Source organism: Pristis pectinata, chromosome 3 (assembly GCF_009764475.1).
Source record: "Pristis pectinata isolate sPriPec2 chromosome 3, sPriPec2.1.pri, whole genome shotgun sequence".
NCBI classification, from domain to species: Eukaryota; Metazoa; Chordata; class Chondrichthyes; order Rhinopristiformes; family Pristidae; genus Pristis; species Pristis pectinata.
In genome coordinates this window covers 18,833,346-18,854,765 of record NC_067407.1, presented here as the reverse complement: position 1 = coordinate 18,854,765, position 21,420 = coordinate 18,833,346, and the positions used below count along the sequence as shown (strand labels likewise).

The window sequence follows — 21,420 nt, the reverse complement described above, 5'->3', positions numbered from 1 at the left end:
CTATTTCAGACAATTACCTAGGTTACTTTCTCGTGCAGACTTTTGACATAAAGTACTATAATACTTCCGTACCAGCATGTTGATTTATTTTTTGATCCATTGTTAATATAAAAGACTCACCTTGACATTTGGCCCCAAGTTATATCCATGATAACTGAGTAAGCTCCTATGAGGATTGCATCAAAGTAGCATGGAATAAGGTAACGGGGAAGGACTTTGAGGTAAGAAAACATTGCTTCAAACCATTTACCAACCTGGCAGAAAAGAGAATCTCATTATGGAATAATAGATTTCCAGCACATATATGCAGCCAAAAGTTAACCAGTTCACCTGGTATCAAATCCAATATAATGGCCACTACTTAGACAATAATCCCTCCATCACCACACCCCCCACCACCCCATTGTTAACAAATTCTGGATTTTCATGCATTATTATATCCAGTAGAGTTATTTCAGACAATTACCTAGGTTACTTTCAAGCGCAGACTTTTGACATAAAGTATTGTAACACTTCCGTACCAGCAATACCCTTACATGTTGAAATATTTTTTGTTCCATCGTTAACGTATGATATTCAGCCTCAAGTTATATCCATGCTAACCAAATAAGCTCCTATGAGGATTGCATCAAAGTAGTATGGAATAGGGTAGCTGGGAAGGACTTGAGGTAAGAAAACATTGCTTCAAACCATTTACCAACCACTAGGCTCAAGGACAGCTTCTATCTGCTGTTATAAGTCTATTGAATGGTCCCCTAGTACAATAAGATGGACTCTTGACCTCACAATCTACCTCATTATAGCCTTGCACCTTATTGTCTGCCAGCACTGCACTCTCTCTGTAACTGTAACATTTTCACAAGATCACAAGACAAGGGAGCAGAAGTAGGCAATTCAGCCCATCGAGTCTGCTCCAAAGAAAAGGGAAAAAAGAAAAAAATGAGAAATTGGGGGGGGGGGCATGTCAGGTGCAAAAAAAAACACACACTATTCTAACCCCAATTTACGGCCTTATCCCTATATCCCTTGATACCCTGACTATTCAGATATATGTCTATCTCTTCCTTAAACGCCTCCAATGATCTGGCCTCCACTGCTGTACCTGGCAAGGAATTCCACAAATTCACCACTCTCTGGCTAAAGAAATTTCTCCTCATCTCTGTTTTAAACCTGTACCCTCTAATTCAAAGATTGTGCCGTCTGGTCCTGGACTCACCCACCAAGGGAAAGAGCCTAGCCACATCTACTCTGTCCAGTCCTTTCAACATTTTAAATGTCTCTATGAGGTCCCCTCTCATTCTTCTGTACTCTGTCCAGTCCTTTCAACATTTTAAATGTCCCTATGAGGTCCCCTCTCATTCTTCTGTACTCCAGTGAGTACAGTCCAAGAGCCGACAAACGCTCATCATATGTAAGCCCTTTCATTCCGGGAATCATCCTCGTAAATCTCCTCTGAACCCTCTCCAACATCAGCACATCTTTCCTAAGATATGGGGCCCAAAATTGCACACAGTATTCCAAATGAGGCCTCACTAGTGCCCCGTAGAGCCTCATCAACACTTCCTTACTTTTACACACTATACCTCTCGAAATGAATGCCAACATAGCACTTGCTTACATTACCACCGATCCGACCTGGTGGTTAACCTTTAAGGTATCCTGCACGAGTACCCCCAAGTCCCTTTGCACTTCTGTACTTTGAATTTTCTCTACTTCTAGATAATAATCTGCCCATTTATTTCTGTTTCCAAAGTGTACAACTGCACATTTCTCAACATCGAATCTCATCTGCCATTTCCTTGCCCATTCTCCTAAACTATCTAGGTCTCTCTGCAACCTTCTTGTCTCCTCAATACTCCCTGCTCCTCCACCTACCTTGGTGTCATCCGCAAACTTAGCCACATAACTATTTACTCCATCATCCAAATCATTAATGTACAAGGTATAAAGAAGCGGCCCCAACACCGACCCCTGCAGAACACCACTAGTAACCGGTAGCCAACCAGAACAAGATCCTTTTATTCCCACCCTTTGCTTCCTACCAACCAGCCAGTGCTCCACCCATTATGTTATCCTACCTGTAATTCCATGACCTCTCATCTTATTAATCAGTCTCTTATGCGATACCTCGTCAAAGGCCTTTTGAAAGTCTAAATACACAACATCTACTGCCTCTCCCTTATCCACCTACCTGTGATTTCTTCAAAAAAACTCCAATAGGTTGGTCAGGCAGGATCTTCCCTTCACAAAACCATGTTGGCTAGGACCTATCTTGCCTTGCACCTCTAGGTATTCCATAACCCCATCCTTGAGGATCGATTCCAATAACTTTCCCACCACTGATGTCAGACTAATAGGTCTGTAATTTCCTTTATGCTGCCTCCCACCTTTCTTAGACAGCGGAACTACATTTGCGACCCTCCAGTCCTCCGGAACCATGCCGGAGTCTATCGATTCCTGGAAAATTATCACCAACGCCTCCGCTATCTCTAAAGCCACCTCCTTCAGAACCTGGGGATGCACCTCATCTGGTCCGGGAGACTTATCAGTCTTTAGCCCATTTAGTTTTCCTAGCACCTTCTCTCTAGTAAGCTTAACTGAACTCAGTTCCATTCCGTGAGACCCCTGACTAACCGGTATATTGCTGATGTCCTCCACAGTGAAGACCGATGCAAAATACTCATTTAGTTCTTCTGCCACCTCTTTATCATCCATTATAATCTCTCCCACACCATTATCAATTGGTCCTATATCAACCCGTGTCTGTCTTTTACTCCTTATATATTTAAAAAAAACTCTTAGTATCCTCTCGAATGTTATAAGCCAACTTCCTTTCATAATTCATCTTTTCTTTCCTAACAACCTTCTTAGTTTCTTTCTGCAGGTTTTTAAAAGTTTCCCAGTCTTCTGTTTTCCCACTAATTTTTGCTTCCTTGTATGCCCTCCCTTTTGCTTTTATTTTAGCCTTCACCTCTCTCGTTATCCACATTTGTGCCTTTTTTCCATTCAAAACCTTCTTTTTTCTTGGAATATATCTATCCTGCATTTTCCTTATTTCTTGTAGAAATTCCTTCCATTTCTGCTCTGCCGTCCCTCCATCTAGCTTACTCTTCCAATCAATTTGGGCCAACTCCTCTCTCATGCCACTGTAATTTCCTTTGTTCCACTGAAATATCGATACACCAGTTATCAGCTTCTCCTTCTCAAATTTGAAACTGAACTCAATCATATTGTGATCACTAGTTCCCAATGGTTCCTTTACCTTTAGTTCCCTAATCACCTCTAGTTCATTACACAGCACCCAATCCAAAACAGCCGATCCCCTGGTGGGTTCATCAACAAGTTGCTCCAAAAAACCGTCCCGTAGACATTCCACAAACTCACTCTCCTGAGTTCTACTGCCTTGCTGGATTTCCCAGTCCACCTTCATGTTAAAATCCCCCATAATTATCTTCACATTGTCACTCTGGCATGCTTTTTCTATTTCAAACTGCAACTTATCTTCCACTTCCTGACTGCTATTAGGGGGCCTATATATAACTGCTACTATTGTCCTTTTACCCTTGCTATTTCTTAGCTCCACCCATAAGGATTCTGCCTCTTCTGACCCAATATCCTTCCTTTCTATTGATTTTATATCACTACTAACCATCATGGCCACACCTCCCCCTCTGCCCACCCACCTATCCTTCCTATATACTGTGTACCCCTGGCCATTCAGTTCCCAATCACATCCGTCATAAAGCCATGACTTGGTGATTGCCACAATGTCATATTTATTATTCTGTACTTGTGCCACTAGGTCATCTACTTTATTCCTAATGCTACGTGCATTTAAATATAGTACATTTAGTCCAGTATCTGCTATTGATTTTGTTGTACTTCTATTGTTCAGCAAACTATCCTGACTTTTCCCCTGTCTGTCCTTCTTACCATCCTCACTACACACTATCTTAGACATGTTTCTATATACCTCATCCTCTATCCTAACATCCTGATTTGTTGTACTTCTATTGTTCAGCAAATTACCCTGACTTCTCACCTGCCTGTCCTTCTTGCCATCCTCACTGCATACTGTCTTGGACTTATTTCTATAAACTTCCTCCCTTACTCTAACATCTTGTATCCTGGTTTCCATCCCCCTGCCAGATTAGTTTAAACCCTCCCCAACAGCTAAATTAAACATTCCCGCCAGGATATTGGACCCTTTGGAGTTTAGGTGCAACCCATCCTTAGCTAATAGGTCACGCCTCCCCCAAAAAAGGTCCCAATGATCCAGAAATCTGAAGCCCTGCCCCCTGCACCAGTCACTCAGCCACGCATTCATCTGCCAGAGCTGTCTATTTTATTCTGCATTCTGTTGTTTTCCCTTGTACTACCTCAATGCACTGCTATAATGAAATGATCTGTATGGATGCAAAATGAAGTTTTTTAAAAAAACTTTACCTCAGTACATGTGACAATAATAAACCAATGTAGCAATTTAATTTACTAATTTAATGCAGGGTTTACATCACGCAATGAACCATCAAAATATAATCTGTTTAAATTTTTTTTAAAAATCACCAGTTTTTACTGAAACTAATTTTTTGACAAAATTTGGAATTGTTTCTAATTCTGACTGTAAAATTGCCATGATTCAATGGTTTAAGACATTTTTTTCAAGGAAAAAAAATCCTTTTAATTGCAAGATATTACACAGTTGATTAAGTAATTTTAAAGTATTATTGTAGGAAACAAAGCAGCCAATTCACATAAAATTATGGTTCTGTAAACATGATAACTGGTGATGCTAAAACAAAACCTTATATTGTGATTTTGTTTGAAGGGTAAATATCAACCAGGGTTTGGAGGAGAATGCAGCTCTTTTCAAAATAGGGGAATAGGATTTTATTTTTAACATTTGATTTAAACAGATGCAGCATCAGCTTACTACCTCCTCCTAAAGATGCTACACTCAACACTTCCTCTGTACTGCACTGCACTGGAGTGCAAGTTTAGATTATGAACTTGTCTCCAAAATGGGATTCACAATCCTCTGATTCAGACGACAACATTCTCAGTTTAAAACTCACATTATAACTTTAGTAGAATTTCTGCAAAAACAAGACTGAATCTGCTGTATTTCTGTACAATAAGTCAGTGCCAGGCCTTCAGGGAAAATATCAAGTTTTCACAAGTAATCCCATTATGCTTAATAATTTGATTATAAATGCCATCGCCTTACTACAACAATACAGCAGCTTTTATTTTCTTACATTGGAAGAACTTTCATCTATAAAGTACGTTAAAAGAAGAAAGGCACCTCAAAGCATTTCATAGAAAAATAGGGAACAAAGCTAGAGGAGGAGATATCATGAAATGTATCAAAACTTGGTCAATGGTGTGTGGATTGTGAGATGGAAGGTTTTAGGAGAGTCTAGAAAGCTAAAAAAACAAGCTTATAAATATTAATGGAACCAAGGGATATAAAGTTAGGACAAAAAAGTAAAGGTAAAAGATCAGCCATGATGTTACTGAGTGGCAGAGCAGGCACTAAGGGCAAAATGGTCCTCATCTGCTTCTACTTTTATGTTATATCCATGTGACCATATAAACAAACACACAAAACAACATCAGCTCACCACTTCAAGATTGCCCCCACGTGCAATCAAACGATTACATATGAAGTCCATCATCCAGTCTCCAGCCCTCAAATTTTCACACAAAGGATGTCCCAGGTCATTGTTGGGTCTAATATCTGCGAGTACTGACATGAATCCTAATAAAGCACAACAGTCTCGATTACATTTACTGAGGGAAACCAAAGACCATTTGTTACCTGTATCAGAAATCTTATTATATACTGATTGCTCAGTATATTTCAGTCAGAAAATATTACAATATTTCAATTCCGTCAAAAAAAACTTCTGGGAGAATTCTGCAAGTCAGGCAGCATCTGTAGAGGCAGAGTGATGATTGCAGTTTTGGGTTGAGATCCTGTCTCAGGACTGTAGGCGTCATGATGTGGGGTCTCCACCAGAAACGTCATCTGTCTCTCTTCCGCCACAGATGTTGCCTGATCTGCTGAATTCCTCCAGAAGATTTTTTTTGCTCAAGATAATAGCATCTGCAATCTCTTACATCTCCATTTAAATTCTGAGGGTCAGTTTACTCTAACAACAGACTTATGGTAAACCTTTCATGAGATTGACCATAGATTTACATGAGAGTAAACAGCCCTCAGAGGTTATTTATGTTCCCTTGAATACAAGGAGTGATAAAATGTGATTGGGACTTGATTCGTAAATAATAAAGTCACTTCACCAGTGCCATCCAGTGCGTCCAACAGGTATTACATCAGAACAATATTTTCCTTTTTCTATCAATTATCAATTCGTACCATTAAGGCATTGATTCTTTTTGAGAAACAATTGCTGTGCATCCTTAAATAGCTCACCAAATAATTAACCTGAACAGTGAATGCTTAGTGGGCTAATCAGTGGTGAAATGCACCAGTCTACAGTGTCATCCAGACATGCACTTTCAAAATTGGCCGATGAATGGTAACCAAGAGAAATAAACTGGCTAATTTGCTCCTTTGTAATCCAAGTCCAGGAAAGCCCATTACAACTTCTAGCTTCTACCTGGTTGAGATCACTCAACTCAATATGACCAGAGTCCTGGGTTCTTCAGCTCCAAAGGCTTTGGTTTTAAATTGTCCTCATCACCCACGAAGTGACAAATCATAATCAGTTGTTCTAAAATTTGGTTGACTTCAGATTGGTGTTTATAATTTGGCAATATAGACAATAAAAGAAACAACATTTCTTTGCATCATAATTAAAGGCAGTTCCCAGGTTACAATAGGGTTGTGTTACAGAGAAGTGAACTAAAACAGAGTGTGGGAGAGGATCACAGAAACAGCTTTAAAAGGGAGAGTGAGCAGACGTGGGAAAAGCAGCCTCTCTGACTCAGTGAGCAAATCTCTCAGTGCTCCCAGCTCTCCTTGGTTTGACCCAGCCCCATTTCCACCCAGCAGAAGATATCAGCAGCAGACAGCAAATCCATTGCCAATACTCCCCAATGCTTGTATGTATGTACGGGGGTGTCCAAAAGTCGTGTGTTCGTAGTCCAGGGAGGACCAGTATATTCATTCCTCAATAAAACACAATTACTGGTATCTAATTCCTAATCAAATTAATTTGTGAATGGTTCTACTTTTGTTTATCAAAACAAAACCCAAAAAAACCACTGAAAATATTTGACATAATTTTATCAAAGCAAATTTAATATAACAATATCACAATCTACCTCGTTATGACCTTGCAACTTATTGTCTACCTGCAATGCACTTCCTTGTAGCTGTGACACTTTACTCTGTTATTGTTTTTACCCTGCACTACCTCAATGCACTCTGTACTAACTCAATGTATCTGCACTGTGTAATGAATTGATCTGTACGAACGGTATGCAAGACAAGTTTTTCACTGTACCTCGGTATATGTGACAATAATAAACCAATACAATTAAGTCCTGTATCACTGTAAACCAGATTCACATACCTTGCAAACCTGCATATTTCAAATGCCCAAAGTTTGAAATAAAGTAGCAGCCTCCACCATCTTCCTGTTCCTCATAATCGCATCGATACAGCAACATATTAAGGTCAGCCAACGTAAGATTTGCAGCTGTTCTGTAGATGAAAAAAAAGGATAATTCCTCATTGACAAAAAAAAACACATGCAAAGTACTATAACTTACAGAATAAAAATTATATTATTCACATGTTGATGCAAAGGTGCATTTTGTTATGCAGAAACTCAGTTTTATCAATTGGAACTACCATTTAACATTAAAATATGTAAGAATAGTACAAAAGCAATATACTGAGGATGATGGAAATCTGAAATAAAAATGCCCAAAATACTTCAGTCAGAAGGAATTGCAGACATTCTGCTTGAACTGCAAAGTATCTCCAGTATTTTGTGCTTTTAAAACTGCTTGATTAAATAAAAGTAACACCATAGCTTTTTTGGGAGGAACCTAGATTCTAAATAGTTATCTTGAGAAGCCCACAAAAGAAGCTTGTTATACATTAAAAAACAAATTAGATTTCTGATTAGACTTCAAAACGTTATGCAGAAATGAATTCTAATCATAATTGACGCTTACCTTGACGCTTAGAAAAATCTGACATTATCTCCTTTCAAAGGAATATTGAAAAATGGCAGACTTTGAGCCAAATGTTCTGCATTAGTAGAAGCTATTTGATGAATTAGTAAAGGTTTACAGGAAAAGAAACCAAGGTAATTCCTCATTGACAAAAGCTATATTAGAAGGAACAATCTCAAAATTCAAGAAATTTTTTAAAAAAAAAGTAAAGCAGCTTCAGTGGCTTTGATCATAAATAGTCAGAGGTCTCAAACATTTTTATGATGTATCGTTGCAAAGATGGACCTGCGTTTAACCAAGCCTTCCTGTTTAATCCTCCTGTGGACAATGACTACTTAGGTACTATCAGAGATCAATCAATAACTAGCAGCCACCTCTGAATATGTGGTTCTTGCCCTCAAAAGGCCAGCTTCCCAAGCTCAAGAAAAGCAGTAGATATACATGCCTTTGGAAAAAAAAAGTTAATGGAAGCTTAACATTTCAGAGAGAGACACAAATAGAAAATTGTATTAATAGAAAATCTGCTGATAAAAAAAACTTACAAGTTTGACTATTTCTGGGAAATAAATCATTGAGTTTACAATTTTTTTTGTTGAAAGTTTACTCATCTACAACTATATTTCTATCCCATCCAAAAAAAATATGGAACTCACGACATAAATGACTGAGCCAATGCTGGTGGAGCATTCTTGTCGGCAATGCTGCCAGCTTTGTAAAAAGGATTAAATTGGCTGAGATGATAGCGGAGTAATCCAACTGCACGCTGGGCCTCTGGATCTAGACTCACCCTGCAAAGACAATGATTATTAAGTATAGAATATTTTATGAAAACATTCTATCATGATATAAATTTAATAAGTTTATTAGATAAATTACTTCTCGGTCACTCAAGTATACAAGAACTTCACTTACCGGAAGATAATGATGCTCCCAGGAGGAAAATTTTCAAACTTAATTTCATAGACATAGTCACTGCGATCTTTAGAAGTTACTTGTGCTTTAATAATTCTGCTCTCATTTAACTGGAAAATGAACACAGAATTGGCACTTGTAAATAAAAATATTGTGGTGTTTATTTTGTTGTAATATGGTCTGCTTCCCAGGCCCTCACTCAGCTGACCTTTATCTAGATCGAAAAGGCTGAATAAGTAAACCCTCCGGACCTGAAGGCCATCCCACATGGTGCATTGGGTTCTGACTGAGGGAGAAGCTTTAGACATCAATCCAAGGTTCCAACATGAGACCATCTTGATGACCTTGGTTCAATGGCTAGTTGCCAAAGGACACTGAATTTCTTTTAAATGTCTTGGACAATCAAAAGCCATTTTATAACTTTTTCAAGTGAATATAAACAATTAAAATTCAAAGATATTAAAAATCATTAAAACATTGACACAAAAGTGAAGAAAAATAAGCACATGGTTCCAAATTAATTAAGTGTCAATGGCTTTGTTGATAAATTAGGAAGTGACTGAGAGTTAACCATGTGGGTGGATGGATCCATAACTACATATAGACAGACCAGGTAAAATCCTTCCCAGTGGTAATTAGCAAACATAAATAGGAGCAGGAGTAGGCCAACTATCCCGTTGAGCCTGCTCCATCATTCATTAAGAACGTGGCTGATCAGGCCGTGGACTCACCCCACCTACGTGCATTTTCCCCATATAACCTTAATTCCTCTACTATACAAAAATCCACCTAACTGTGTCTTAAGTATATTTAATGAGGTAGCTTCTACTGCTTCCCAGGTCAGAGAATTCCAGGGATTTACTACTCTCTGGGAAAGCAGTTCCTCCTCATCTCCATCCTAAATCTACTCCCCCGAATCTTGAGGCTATGTCCCCTGGTTCTCAACTACAAGTGGAAACAACTTTCCTGCCTTTACCTTATCTATTCCTTTCATAATTTTATTTCCAGAAGATCCCCTTTCATTCTTCTGAATTCCAGCGAGTATAAGTCCCAGGCAACTCAATCTCTCTTCATAGGCTAACCCCCTCATCTCCAGAATCAACCGGGTGAACCTCCTCTGCACTGCCTCCAAAGCCAGTATATCCTTTTTTTCTCAAGTAGGGAGACCAGAACTGCACGCAGTACTCCAGGTGCAGCCTCACCAGTACCCTGTGCAGTTGCAGCATAACCTCCCTGCTCTTAAATTCAATCCCTCGAGCAATGAAGGCCAGCATTCCATTTGCCTTCTTGATAACCTGTTGCACCTACAAGCCAACCTTTTGCAATCCATGCACAAACACCCCCAAGTCTCTCTGCACAACAGCATGCTGCAATCTTTCACCATTTAAATAATAATATGGTCTTCTATTTTTCCTTCCAAAGTGGATGACCTCGCATTTACCAACATTGTACTCCATCTGCCAGACCCAGAACGAAACGGGTTTTTATGACAACCTGATAATTTCTTGGTCACCATAAATGCTACTTCTCTTTTATACTCCAGATTTATTTAGTTACTGGAATTTAAATTCCCAAGATGGTACAGTGGAGCTTTGAAATCACGTCACTGAAACAGTATTCCAGAGCTCGTGAACTCTAGTCCAATAGCTTAATCACTATCCTACTGCATCAACATTGCATGAAAACGTGTTCTTCACCTGCAAATGTTCTTTGATATCCACTGTATATTGTGGCAACCCATTAATAAAATGCTCATCCTTTTTGTATGGAGCAGTTTTCCTCTCTACCGTCATGGCCTCCATCACAATCTCTTCTATTTTACCTGTAATAAAGATGAATGGTATTGAATTCTCAGTACATTCAGTCAAAATGTAATAGAAATAAAGAGAACAAGGAGCAAGCTATATATTGTGATCAAAAGTACAATTTTATCTGATATCACTTATCTTATTTGTGTTTGCAGGTCATTACTGCATGAAAATCGAGTTGTGTTTGTTTAGTACATCAGTGAATTAAATTCAGAAAGACTTCATTGGCAGTGAAGCACTGAAGATGTCATAAGGATACATACACTAAGTTTTGATTTTATTACAGTAAAGTTTTGGATGACCTTTGCTCAGAAAAGCAACAGCCACCCTGCCTCAAATGCCCAATTTGTGGTCTCCTGGTTTCCCCCCCAACCAGACCAGTGAATCTCTTGAATCCACCGCCCCTCCCCAACCACCCCACCATTCTTCACTTTCCAATCTGGCAGTTTCCCAGTACTCCCACCAGTCCTCCATCCCCACAGTATTCAGGACTGATTGGTCCTATGGCCATTCACCCTCACCATCCTTCCCCAGTTCTAGTCTCTTATAGGCATACTGGATAACACAGCAAGACTTAGTCACTTGGATACATGAAGCTTAAAGCACTTGGGTCACTGCTGTTGCATCTATCTTCTATTCCCAATAGTGTGCACGTCACTGAAGCTGAAAGAGTATCGAAAGAAGATCATAGATTTATAACATAAATATGTGACCCTTTCACCACTAATGAAATTTTATCCTTACTCTCATCAGTTTGGATGTCCCTTATAGAATACACAAAGTTGGTCTGTCATTGGTTGAAAATTACTTCAGTCCTGAATAGCAATACTGGCAGGATAAAAGTAGAAAATGTTTCACTGTCAATGTGGATTCATATTCCACTGAATTTTAAGGTGGTATTGGAAGCATACCAAGCTGATACTTAAGAGTTGTAAACTAGTTGAAGGGGTCACTTTGGTTGCCCGTCTAGCTCAATGATCTAAGTATCACATTGGAAAGAATATATAGAGTGTTCTCATTTAACATTATAAACACATATTTTTAAAAAATGTAGAAACACTACCTGGGATGCACATTGAAGGTAGTTCAGACTTGTAGTACGATTTTGTTGGGTCTCTAAATGCAGTACGCGACACAGCCACTACTGAGTGGTGGGTATTTGGGCAATGTCGTGTTACTGCCACAATGTCCTCATCAACTTGATCCACGTACACCTAAAATACATACCATCACATTTGAAGAAAGATCTCATAACCTTGATGCAACAGCTTTTCAATTCATTCAAGTCACACAAGGTTAGATCAATATTCCGAGATTTAAATAACAAATTATTACACTTTTCCACACCTGATTGAATGATTGAGCTCCTAGTTGACGATGAAGCAAGTTAATTGCTTGTTTTCCTGCAATGATTCCAGATTTTTCACTGAGCTCCCCTGCAGATTCTGGACCTGCATCAGGATTATATTTCGGATACAGCCTCTCTTCTGCAACCACGGATATCTATTAACATACAAAGACAGAAAACAGAAAGTTCAGTGTGCAGGAAATCAAAATATGTGCATTGTATTTTAAATGCTCCAAGTGAATATTACAACTTCAATTATGTTACAGTCAAGACAGGGAACAGGTAAACAGGTAGAATTTAAAAAGTACCACAAATCTCGGTAAAGCCAAAGAATACCGATTCCCATGCATTCTCAGAATTAAAAAGAAATCAACATAATGTTTTCCTATTAATATTTAAGTCACCATTATTACTGGAAGTACATATGAGCTTCTGAACAAATTTTAAAAAGAAACACCTTTCATAGTTTTTTTTCTACACGATCATTAACATTCACCCTGAAAAGTCTGGCCAAGTGAAACTTGCAAAGTTGCTACTCTATTTTCTACATTGCACACAAGAAATACAGACAAGAGCAAACTATCCAGCTCCTTGAGACTGCACTGACATAGGTCATTATCAAGGCTGATCCAGTGCCTCACATCTCATCTCCATAACTTCCAAGTATCCAAAAATCTGTCAATCTCAGTCTTCAATTTAAACAGCCAAGAATTCAGAGACATATCTATGAAAATTTACAATGCTAACCTTTAATCCTAAGACTTTATCTCCTAGTCTAACCAGTATTACCATTGGTATACAACAACAAAAATGTAACACAACTTTTTTTTTACAAGAGCTATTATGAAATGTTTACTCTGAGGAAATGCATGGTGCCACAAAGCAGCATCCCACAAGCAGCAAGAAACCTACACCGTACAGAATACTTGAGATTACAAGTCTATGACTCGGTTCTAGAAGATCCTATGGTTAGCAATTGAATACAGAGGTAGGCCCCTCACAAGCAGTTAAACAGCCATATTTCAATAAGTTGCACTCATTTAGCACCATAAACATAATATATTAACAGACTTTACAGGAATGAGCCACATAAGGAGATGTTAGAATAGGTAAGCAAACTAGTTAGTTATAAAAGAGAGACAAGAAGAAAATCTAGGACTTGGGGGCCTGAGGCCGAGGACATGACTGCCAATAGTGACACTGGGTCAAAGAAAAGACTGGGTCTAGGGTACTGTTTTTTGATGAAGGATTCACTGTTGGCAGATTTGTAAGAGGGCAAATAACCAGAGGGGAAGGAAGTTTATATCCTCGGTTGGCATTGGGAACAGGAAGGAAGGATGTGCGGTTAGCAACTTAGCAGGAGAGAGAGCAGGTTGACCTCACCGATGCAATGAAGTGAGTCATGAAGTCAGAAGCACAGAAGTGGACCCTTTGCCCCACCAGATCCATACCACCTTTCTGCTTATCTACACTAATCCCAAGAGATTGAAAAGATGCTAGATAAAAATCACAGTTCAGGCCTGGAGCTGGATAGAAATATTTGTGTAATTCTGATTGGTTGGGTGGGGGGGGGGGGGGGGGTGCGAATTCCAGCACAGGAGAGTCTCAAACTGCAAGAAATTTCTCACACTTGTTGAAGGTGAGAATGCAGGGTGCATGGATCAGGTACAGAAATACGTTTGACTGTGGAAAATAGAAGCCTAGAGTTATTTTTGCATTCCAGGATAATATGGAAAAGTGAAGTCTTGGCACAAGGGATAGCAGAACTTGAATGTATTTTATATGGCCCAATCAATGAGCTGATCTAATCTGCCTAATCAAATCTGGCTAAACAAATTGTTCCTCCTGTCACGAAAATTCAATTTTGCATTTCTTGGTCTTCAAAAAAGAATTAGTTGGATAGTAAACCCCATTACAGGGAAGATATAACATGGGCACTTAATGAAAAGAATCCTCAGAGGCTGAGACAAGTGAAATTATACTGGGGAATAAGGAACAAGCAGATAAACTAAAAACACAGTTAAAAAGTAAATAATGAACCAGAATGGTTTGTGAAAATCAAAAAATAACCCTGCTGATGCTGGAAATCTAAAATAGAAGCAAAGTGCTGGAATACTCAGCAGGTCAGACTGCACCTGTGAGAAAAGAAACAGAGTTAACATTTCAGGTCGAACTTCTACCCGAAACGCTAAAACTGCTTCTCTTCACACAGATGTGGCCTGACCTGCTGAGTGATTCCACCACTTGATGTTATTTTAAATTAACCAGAACAGTTTGCTTGCTATGAGAGATTCCAATTAATGGAAGATATCAGAACATCTTCATTGTGCAACAATGTTTAAAAATGCAAATATTTTACATAAAATTATATCCTTCAAACTAACCTGGTGTGGAACTAAGTGATCAAAGCCCATTGTACTTCCTGAGGCACAGCAAGCCATTGAAACAATGGTTGTACTGGGAAGAGCATCATGAGCAGAACGGCGCTGTAACAAAAAAAAACAAGAGATTATGCATTATCAAGATTAACAGACCATTCTGATTCAAGCGGAAATTATTCAGATTAATTTGTATGCCAGTTGTCAATTTGTTGGTTCAAAGAAAGTGAAAATATGCTCCAACATTAAAAGCAACATCCTGGTATTTTCAGCAGCTTTATAGTGCACTCTACATTTGAATAGCGTTTGATCCCAATTTCAATTCATAATGCTTAGTAATGCTCAGTTTTGTAATGCTCAGTTTTGTACTCTATTCAATATTAACTGTGAAACACACCATCTCTGAGAAGGAATTGGATTGTCCGAAAAATTGGATAATCACTTTGTCAGACAACATTTTTAAACATCAAATACCTCTTTATATTAATCAGCAAGTAAGTTAAAACAGGTTAGCCTGATGGGATCATCTTCCTAATGGTATGCAGGCATATGATTAAAAAAATAAATTGGAATCTTCATAACACACGGGCAGTAGAACAAAGGAATTTCTGTGTTCCCCAAATAACTTTTTGATTAATGTCAACAAAAATGATAATGATATGCTGTACCTGAATCAAGGACTCGTTATCATGAGTAACATCCATAAACAAAGCATGAGCAATTTTGGGTACCAGAGGCCTTACAAATAGCTGTGCGAATGATCCAACAGGCACACCACCATAACGGTAAACCAGCCTCCCTTCTTCATGGCTGTCACCTGCACTCATTGCCTCTGTTATACAAACACAAGAAAAAGTGTTAAGTATCATTATATAGCATACATTAGACCTGTATTGCTAAATTGTTCTTTGCTTTATCCTCAAAAGTTTCATTTAGTTAATTTGAGTGAGCAGGTTGGGGGAGAGAGGTGAGCAACTTCTGCAAAGATTAGAGGCATATAGTTATACAGCACAGAAACAGGCCCTTCAGCCCAACTCATCCATGCCGACCAAGATGTTTATCCGAGCTAGTCCTACTTGCCTGCATTTGGCCCACATCCCTCTAAACCTTTTCTATCCATGTAAATGTCCAAACGTCATAAAAATGTTTTAATTGTACCTGCCTCTACAGCTTCTTCTGGCAGTTTGCTCCATATATCCACCACCATCTGTGTGAAAAATGTGCCACTCAGGTCCCCTTTAAGACTTTCTCCTTTCACCTGAAACCTTTGCTCTGTAGTTTTTGACTTCCCTACCCAGGGAAAAAGACTGTGACCATCCACCTTATCGAGAGAAAGAAGTCTCAGCTAATCCAGCCTCTCCTCTTAACTAAGGCCGTCCAGTCCCATTGTGAATCTTTTCTACACCCTTTTCAGCTTAATGACATCCTTCCTATAGCTGGGCGACCAGAACTGAGTGCAATACTCCCAAGTGCAATACCACCAACAACTTGTACCAATGCAACGTGACATCCCAACTCCTGTACTCAGTGCCTTGGCCGAGAAAGCAAGTGCCACCTTCACCACCTTTTCTACCTATGTTTTTCAGGGAACAATGTGCCTGTACCCCTAGGTCTCGGTTTTATAATACTCTCCAGGACCTATCATTTCATTGTCCACTACACCACCAATTTTAACGTCATCCACAAACTTACTAACCAGGTTAATAACACTGTCATCCAAACTGTTAATATAGATGACAAACAACAGCAGACTCAGCACCGATCCCTGCGGCATACCACCAATCTGAATAACAGCCCTCCACTAACATCCTCCGACTCCTTCCACAAAGCCAATTTTATATCCTATTGGCTAGTTCGCCCTGGATTCTATGTGATCTAACCTTCTAGACTAGTCTATCATGCGGGACCTTGTCAAAGCCTTGCTGAAGTCCACGTGGACAACATCTATTGCCCTATCCTTGTCAATCCTCCTTGGCACCTCTTCAAAAAAATAATCAAATTTGTGAGACACTATTTCCTAGCACAAAGCCATGCTGACTATCCCTCATCAGTCCTTGCCTTTCCAAATGCTGGCAGATTCTGTCTCTCAGCAACCCTCCAGTAACTTTCCCATCACTGATGTTAGGCTCACTGACCTGTGGTTCCCTGACATGTCCCTGGAGCCCTTCTTAAATAAAGGTACAACATTAACCACACTCCAGTATTTCACCTCACAATTATTGTCCTCAATATTGAAATCTCCATTCTCTTCATGGCTATTGACACCAAAATAAAGGCAAGTGGGGTGTTTATGAATAGAATTCAAATATTTTCAGGATGAATAAATTAACTGAGATTTCATAACTCTTCTTCAACTTATATCACCCACACAGTCAAATTAATATGTAACCCAGGACATCTTATTGCTAACTCTAAGCCAATGCATTAAAGTAACTGAAAACCAACATCTGAACCAGACTGACAGATACATTACAACTGGGTCATCCCAGATACATGATCCCACTTTAAATTAGACTGGTATGTATATTGTGTGCTGGTACGCTATTTCCTACCCACCAAACTCTGGAGGGAGATACCAGCTGGAACAATAACTAGTCAGTCTTTGTGGAATGCTGTAAAGTTGGATTCTGAATTAAAGCAGCAAGTCAGTGAAGTATCAGAAATTTACTCCGGCTGGTAAATTCCCCCACAGTCAGGCAGTAGAGAAGCACTAGCAGATTTTCCACATCACTGGTTAAAGTTGAAGTGTTTGAGAGTGGTGACGATGCATTGAGACTAAGGAAGCTCAGTGGCTTTGCAAAGATATAACAGAGTTTTTGATCTTTGGACAGGTACCAGTTCTGACATGGACTGGTGTGATACAAAGGTTGCATTGACATCCAACTAAACTGAGATCCAAAAGCCAACTAACTTGCTTCACTGCACGAATGTCTTCCTTGAGCAATATTTGCATTTGTTTGCGAAATGGCGGTTTGCCTCACCACTAGCTAATATCTCATTATTTTATCACAGGATATTTAAATTGTTTAGATAGATTTCTTTCCATGCTCACAGCCACTTTTCAGCATTCATTTCCTCCTCAGCATCTGAATATTTCAAGGTCTGTGTTCCTTCTGCTTACAATCATCTCAGAATCCACTCCTGTGAGTTTTGAGGTGACTGACGAGGGCAATGTGGCATCTGCAGACTCTGCCATAGGCAAGGCAGAATTTGTTGGTGCACCTTAGTGGGTAGCATGTCAGGCAATGTGGTGCTTTTTGCTGCTTTCCCTGAGCTCCCACATGCTCCAAATCATGGTTCTCAATGCCATCCCAACTGTTCCTTCTCACCTAGTCATATTCCTCCTTCCTCTTCCTACACTTCTTCCCGACCCTCTTTGTTACCCACTCTGCAGATCCACCTGTTGCCCTACCTCCTCTCCCACTTTGGTTCAATCACACTCCTACACTCCCGTTCTGTTTGATCAGAATCATTCACTTGGTCTTGACCCCATGTGCACAACATCACAGTTGAGAATCTAAAAAAAAAGTAAATTGATATGCAGCTTAATCCAAAGATTATTAAACTAAATATTCAGAGATACTTAACAGGTGGCTGTACATAGTAGCACCATTATTCTTACCCACCTTGCTTCTGTTGACAGATAACAGTTTTCATAGTAAATACATTACACAATTTAGGCACACTATGCTGGCAAGTGTAGAGCAATGCGTTCATAAAACCAACGTGCTTACCTCGTATTAAGGAGCTTATGCCCAGCTTGGTCACAAAGACATTATCCATCTCTTCACTTCCAGTGAACAGTTCTGCCACTACATACAAATTAGGTCTCATTCTTCGAGCAGTGTCTAGCATGTACTGCAAGAAAGGAAGCAAGAACCAAGGAAAGGGCATAAAATAGGAAGCAAGACAAAAATTAAAAGTCCAAACTGGGCAAAAAGGGAGACCAAGATGAAGGGAAACAAAATAATTAGCAATACAAAAAATTAATGAATTTTTGCCAGATTAGTGAGTTGTTGTAAAAGCAAAATAAATATTATGTTTAGCAAGATCATTTAATCAGCAAGATTAAATAATTTCCACAATGTGAAAAGGAAAGAAGAAGAATTTGCACATCAGAAAAAGAATGAAAAAAGAATTTCAGTTATATATTCTTTAAAAGGTATTCAATACTTTCCAAAGTCACATACATTTACATACATCAAAGAAACCTAATAAATTCCAGATAATTGACAAAGGTTATGTCCCTACTGTTAAGAACTTTAGTGTCAGGTATGTATTTTGTTTAAGTAATTGAGCCAAGATTTCCTGCAGATAGTAATTTATTTGCAAAAACATATTTTAAATAAATACCGATGTTAAAGCATAATATCCATGCCAGGGTATTATGATCAAGAAAATGTGAAACAGTTTGTCTAATTGCAGTTTAGATTGGTAACTTAAAAAAAAATATAATGGCATACATTCATTGCAATAAAGAACTTTAGTTTAGCCTTTCAATTAGTTATTTGTTAAAATATTATTAATATTTAAAAATAATGCAACAAATAGGATTCTGCAGAAATTGATCAATTTGATTAAAATGAAAGCTGAAACCAGACTGCCTTTTTGATACTAACTGCTAAGTTGAAAGAATTGGATAATAAGCTTCAGAGCTCCATTTCCACTGGTGTTTGTTAATAGATACATTTATGTTCTAACTTTACCTTTCTTTCACAAAAACACCACTTTAAACATGGAATCAAACAGAAGTTTGGATCCACTGTCCCTTTAAAAGAGATATTCAAATAGTCCCACTTTGCTACACTGTAATTTACTTGATCATAATCAAAATTTACAGCAGCTTTTTCCCCATACATATCAACTAAATTTCTACCCAACAGTAAATTGCCAATGTAAATTAGAGAACAATTGTGGCTCTTGTAGCACAATGTTAAAGACTACTATTTTCCCTGCAAAATAATTAATAAATGGAATAACACAATTTCTTTCGAATGAAACACTGATATAAGCATTAGATTAATCAAGTAGCACGAGTCAGTTAGCCAAGGATTTATTACAATCCCCGAATTGAAATCACTAATGCACAACATAATCTGGTCATTGGAATTACATTGAAGAAACATTTTTAAAGCAGAGCTATCCAACTTATGGCGTAAAACTATATAAAACCTGCCAGCCTTGATAATCTGAATGTCAACATACAGGATATTCTGTCCCATTTGCTCTACTTTGGCCTTAAAAGATTGAGACATAACTAATTTTAGTACTTGTTGTTTACTGGAGGATAAATCCTCAGACAGGGGCCAGAAACTGTTGATTTCAGCATCTTTAGTTATAAGTGAATGAATGTTAGGTCTTTCCTAAAGACCCTCACCACAATAGGCACATATGCAGTTGAAGACAAGAACCTGGAGAAACATGCTTTAAAGAAACCACAGAAGCCAAATGGATTGGGCAAGAGAGCACCATGAAGACAAAAGTATTCTAGACAGATGCAGTGGAAGCAGATATTGCAGTTGTTTCACAGCTCCAGTGAGCAGGGGGGGCTGCTTGTGTGATGTTTGTATGCTCTGTGATTCTATGGGTTTCCCCTCGGTGCCTTTGTTTTATCCCACATTTCAAAGAGTAGTAGGATTAATAGGTGGGTAGTAGGACAATTGGGGGGGGTGGGGTGAGCTGATGGGTATGGATTGTTGAAATTATGGAGGATGCCCCAACTTACAATGGGACTGAGTGAAGATAGAGCCAGTATGTCTACAATGACAATTGAAAAGAAATTCTGTTCCAAATTAGAACTGGGAACATCTTTAAATTTGATCTATTATTCTTGCAATGCATTTTGGAACATGTTGTAAACAAAAATTCCAACAGACAAGAGAGAGCTTTATTTGTACCTCAGCAACACGTATTGGTGTTGAATGGCAGTTGTCTAACCGCACGCCATGGAAGATTTTGGCAGTTATTTCTGTATACTTCTGCATGTGAGCCCAAAGGTAAGGGCAGTCTTCTGGCTTCTTTCCATATCGTAGTTTAACACTGTCACCCCAGCAAATTAATTCTCTTCTTAAGTAGACATTAGAACCTATGACAGTAAAACACAAATTGTTTATTTTTTTTAAAACGGTTTTAAAAACTTATACAGCACAGTAACAGGCCCTTCAAGCCCAAGGAGCCCACTCCGCTCAATTACACCTATGTTAACCTCCTAACCTGTACGTCTTTGGAATGTGGGAAGAAACCGGAGCACCCAGATGGAACCCATGCAGTCATGGGGAGAACGTACAAACTCCTCAAAGAGAGCAGCGGGAATTGAACCCCGATTGCTGGCACTGTAATAGCGTTGCACTAACCACTGTGCTACCGTGGAACCCTTACAATAGCTACTATTTGGAATTATTGTAAACAACTAAAGAATTTACGACAATTGCATTAGAAGCACTCCAGCAGCAAACAGAGTAACCTAATGTAAAAACATTTAGGATTTTGAAACAAAAGGCCTCATGGTTCAATACATTCAACCTTTAGAGGATCATATCACACTATTATATCTTCAGATGTTTTTGATTTAAGTAAATTTACAGGATTTAATGAACAAGCTGCTTGCTCAATAAAGCAACAACTTTATTAAGAAAACACAAATCCCAAGTGACTTTTTAAATTATCAATTTAACTGGTTTTCATCCACAGTGAATATTTCCTAATAGAATTAGATACCAAAGTTTAACTAAGATCGACACTGCATTACACTCAAGCAATCATCTCTCGCGAGGGAATAACTGGTAACAAAAAAGTTGAAGACTAAAGTGATGGGCTTTTC

The 21,420-nt window shown here is 38.7% G+C and overlaps 1 protein-coding gene across 6 annotated transcripts in view; it reads right to left on the bottom strand.

Moving 5' to 3' along the window:
- Positions 1-21,420, bottom strand: part of agla (amylo-alpha-1, 6-glucosidase, 4-alpha-glucanotransferase a) — a 68,482-nt gene that overhangs the window by 17,894 nt on the left and 29,168 nt on the right. For all 6 annotated transcript variants that reach the window (XM_052013062.1, XM_052013061.1, XM_052013059.1 and 3 more), the window contains 12 exons: positions 20,498-20,685; positions 18,335-18,458; positions 15,269-15,432; positions 14,607-14,708; positions 12,222-12,377; positions 11,938-12,088; positions 10,764-10,888; positions 9,067-9,176; positions 8,808-8,942; positions 7,545-7,675; positions 5,625-5,761; positions 121-254 (listed from right to left, as the gene is read on the bottom strand). In XM_052013062.1, coding sequence (XP_051869022.1) covers positions 121-254; positions 5,625-5,761; positions 7,545-7,675; positions 8,808-8,942; positions 9,067-9,176; positions 10,764-10,888; positions 11,938-12,088; positions 12,222-12,377; positions 14,607-14,708; positions 15,269-15,432; positions 18,335-18,458; positions 20,498-20,685 — 1,657 coding nt within the window. The remainder of the gene's footprint in view (positions 1-120; positions 255-5,624; positions 5,762-7,544; positions 7,676-8,807; positions 8,943-9,066; positions 9,177-10,763; positions 10,889-11,937; positions 12,089-12,221; positions 12,378-14,606; positions 14,709-15,268; positions 15,433-18,334; positions 18,459-20,497; positions 20,686-21,420) is intronic.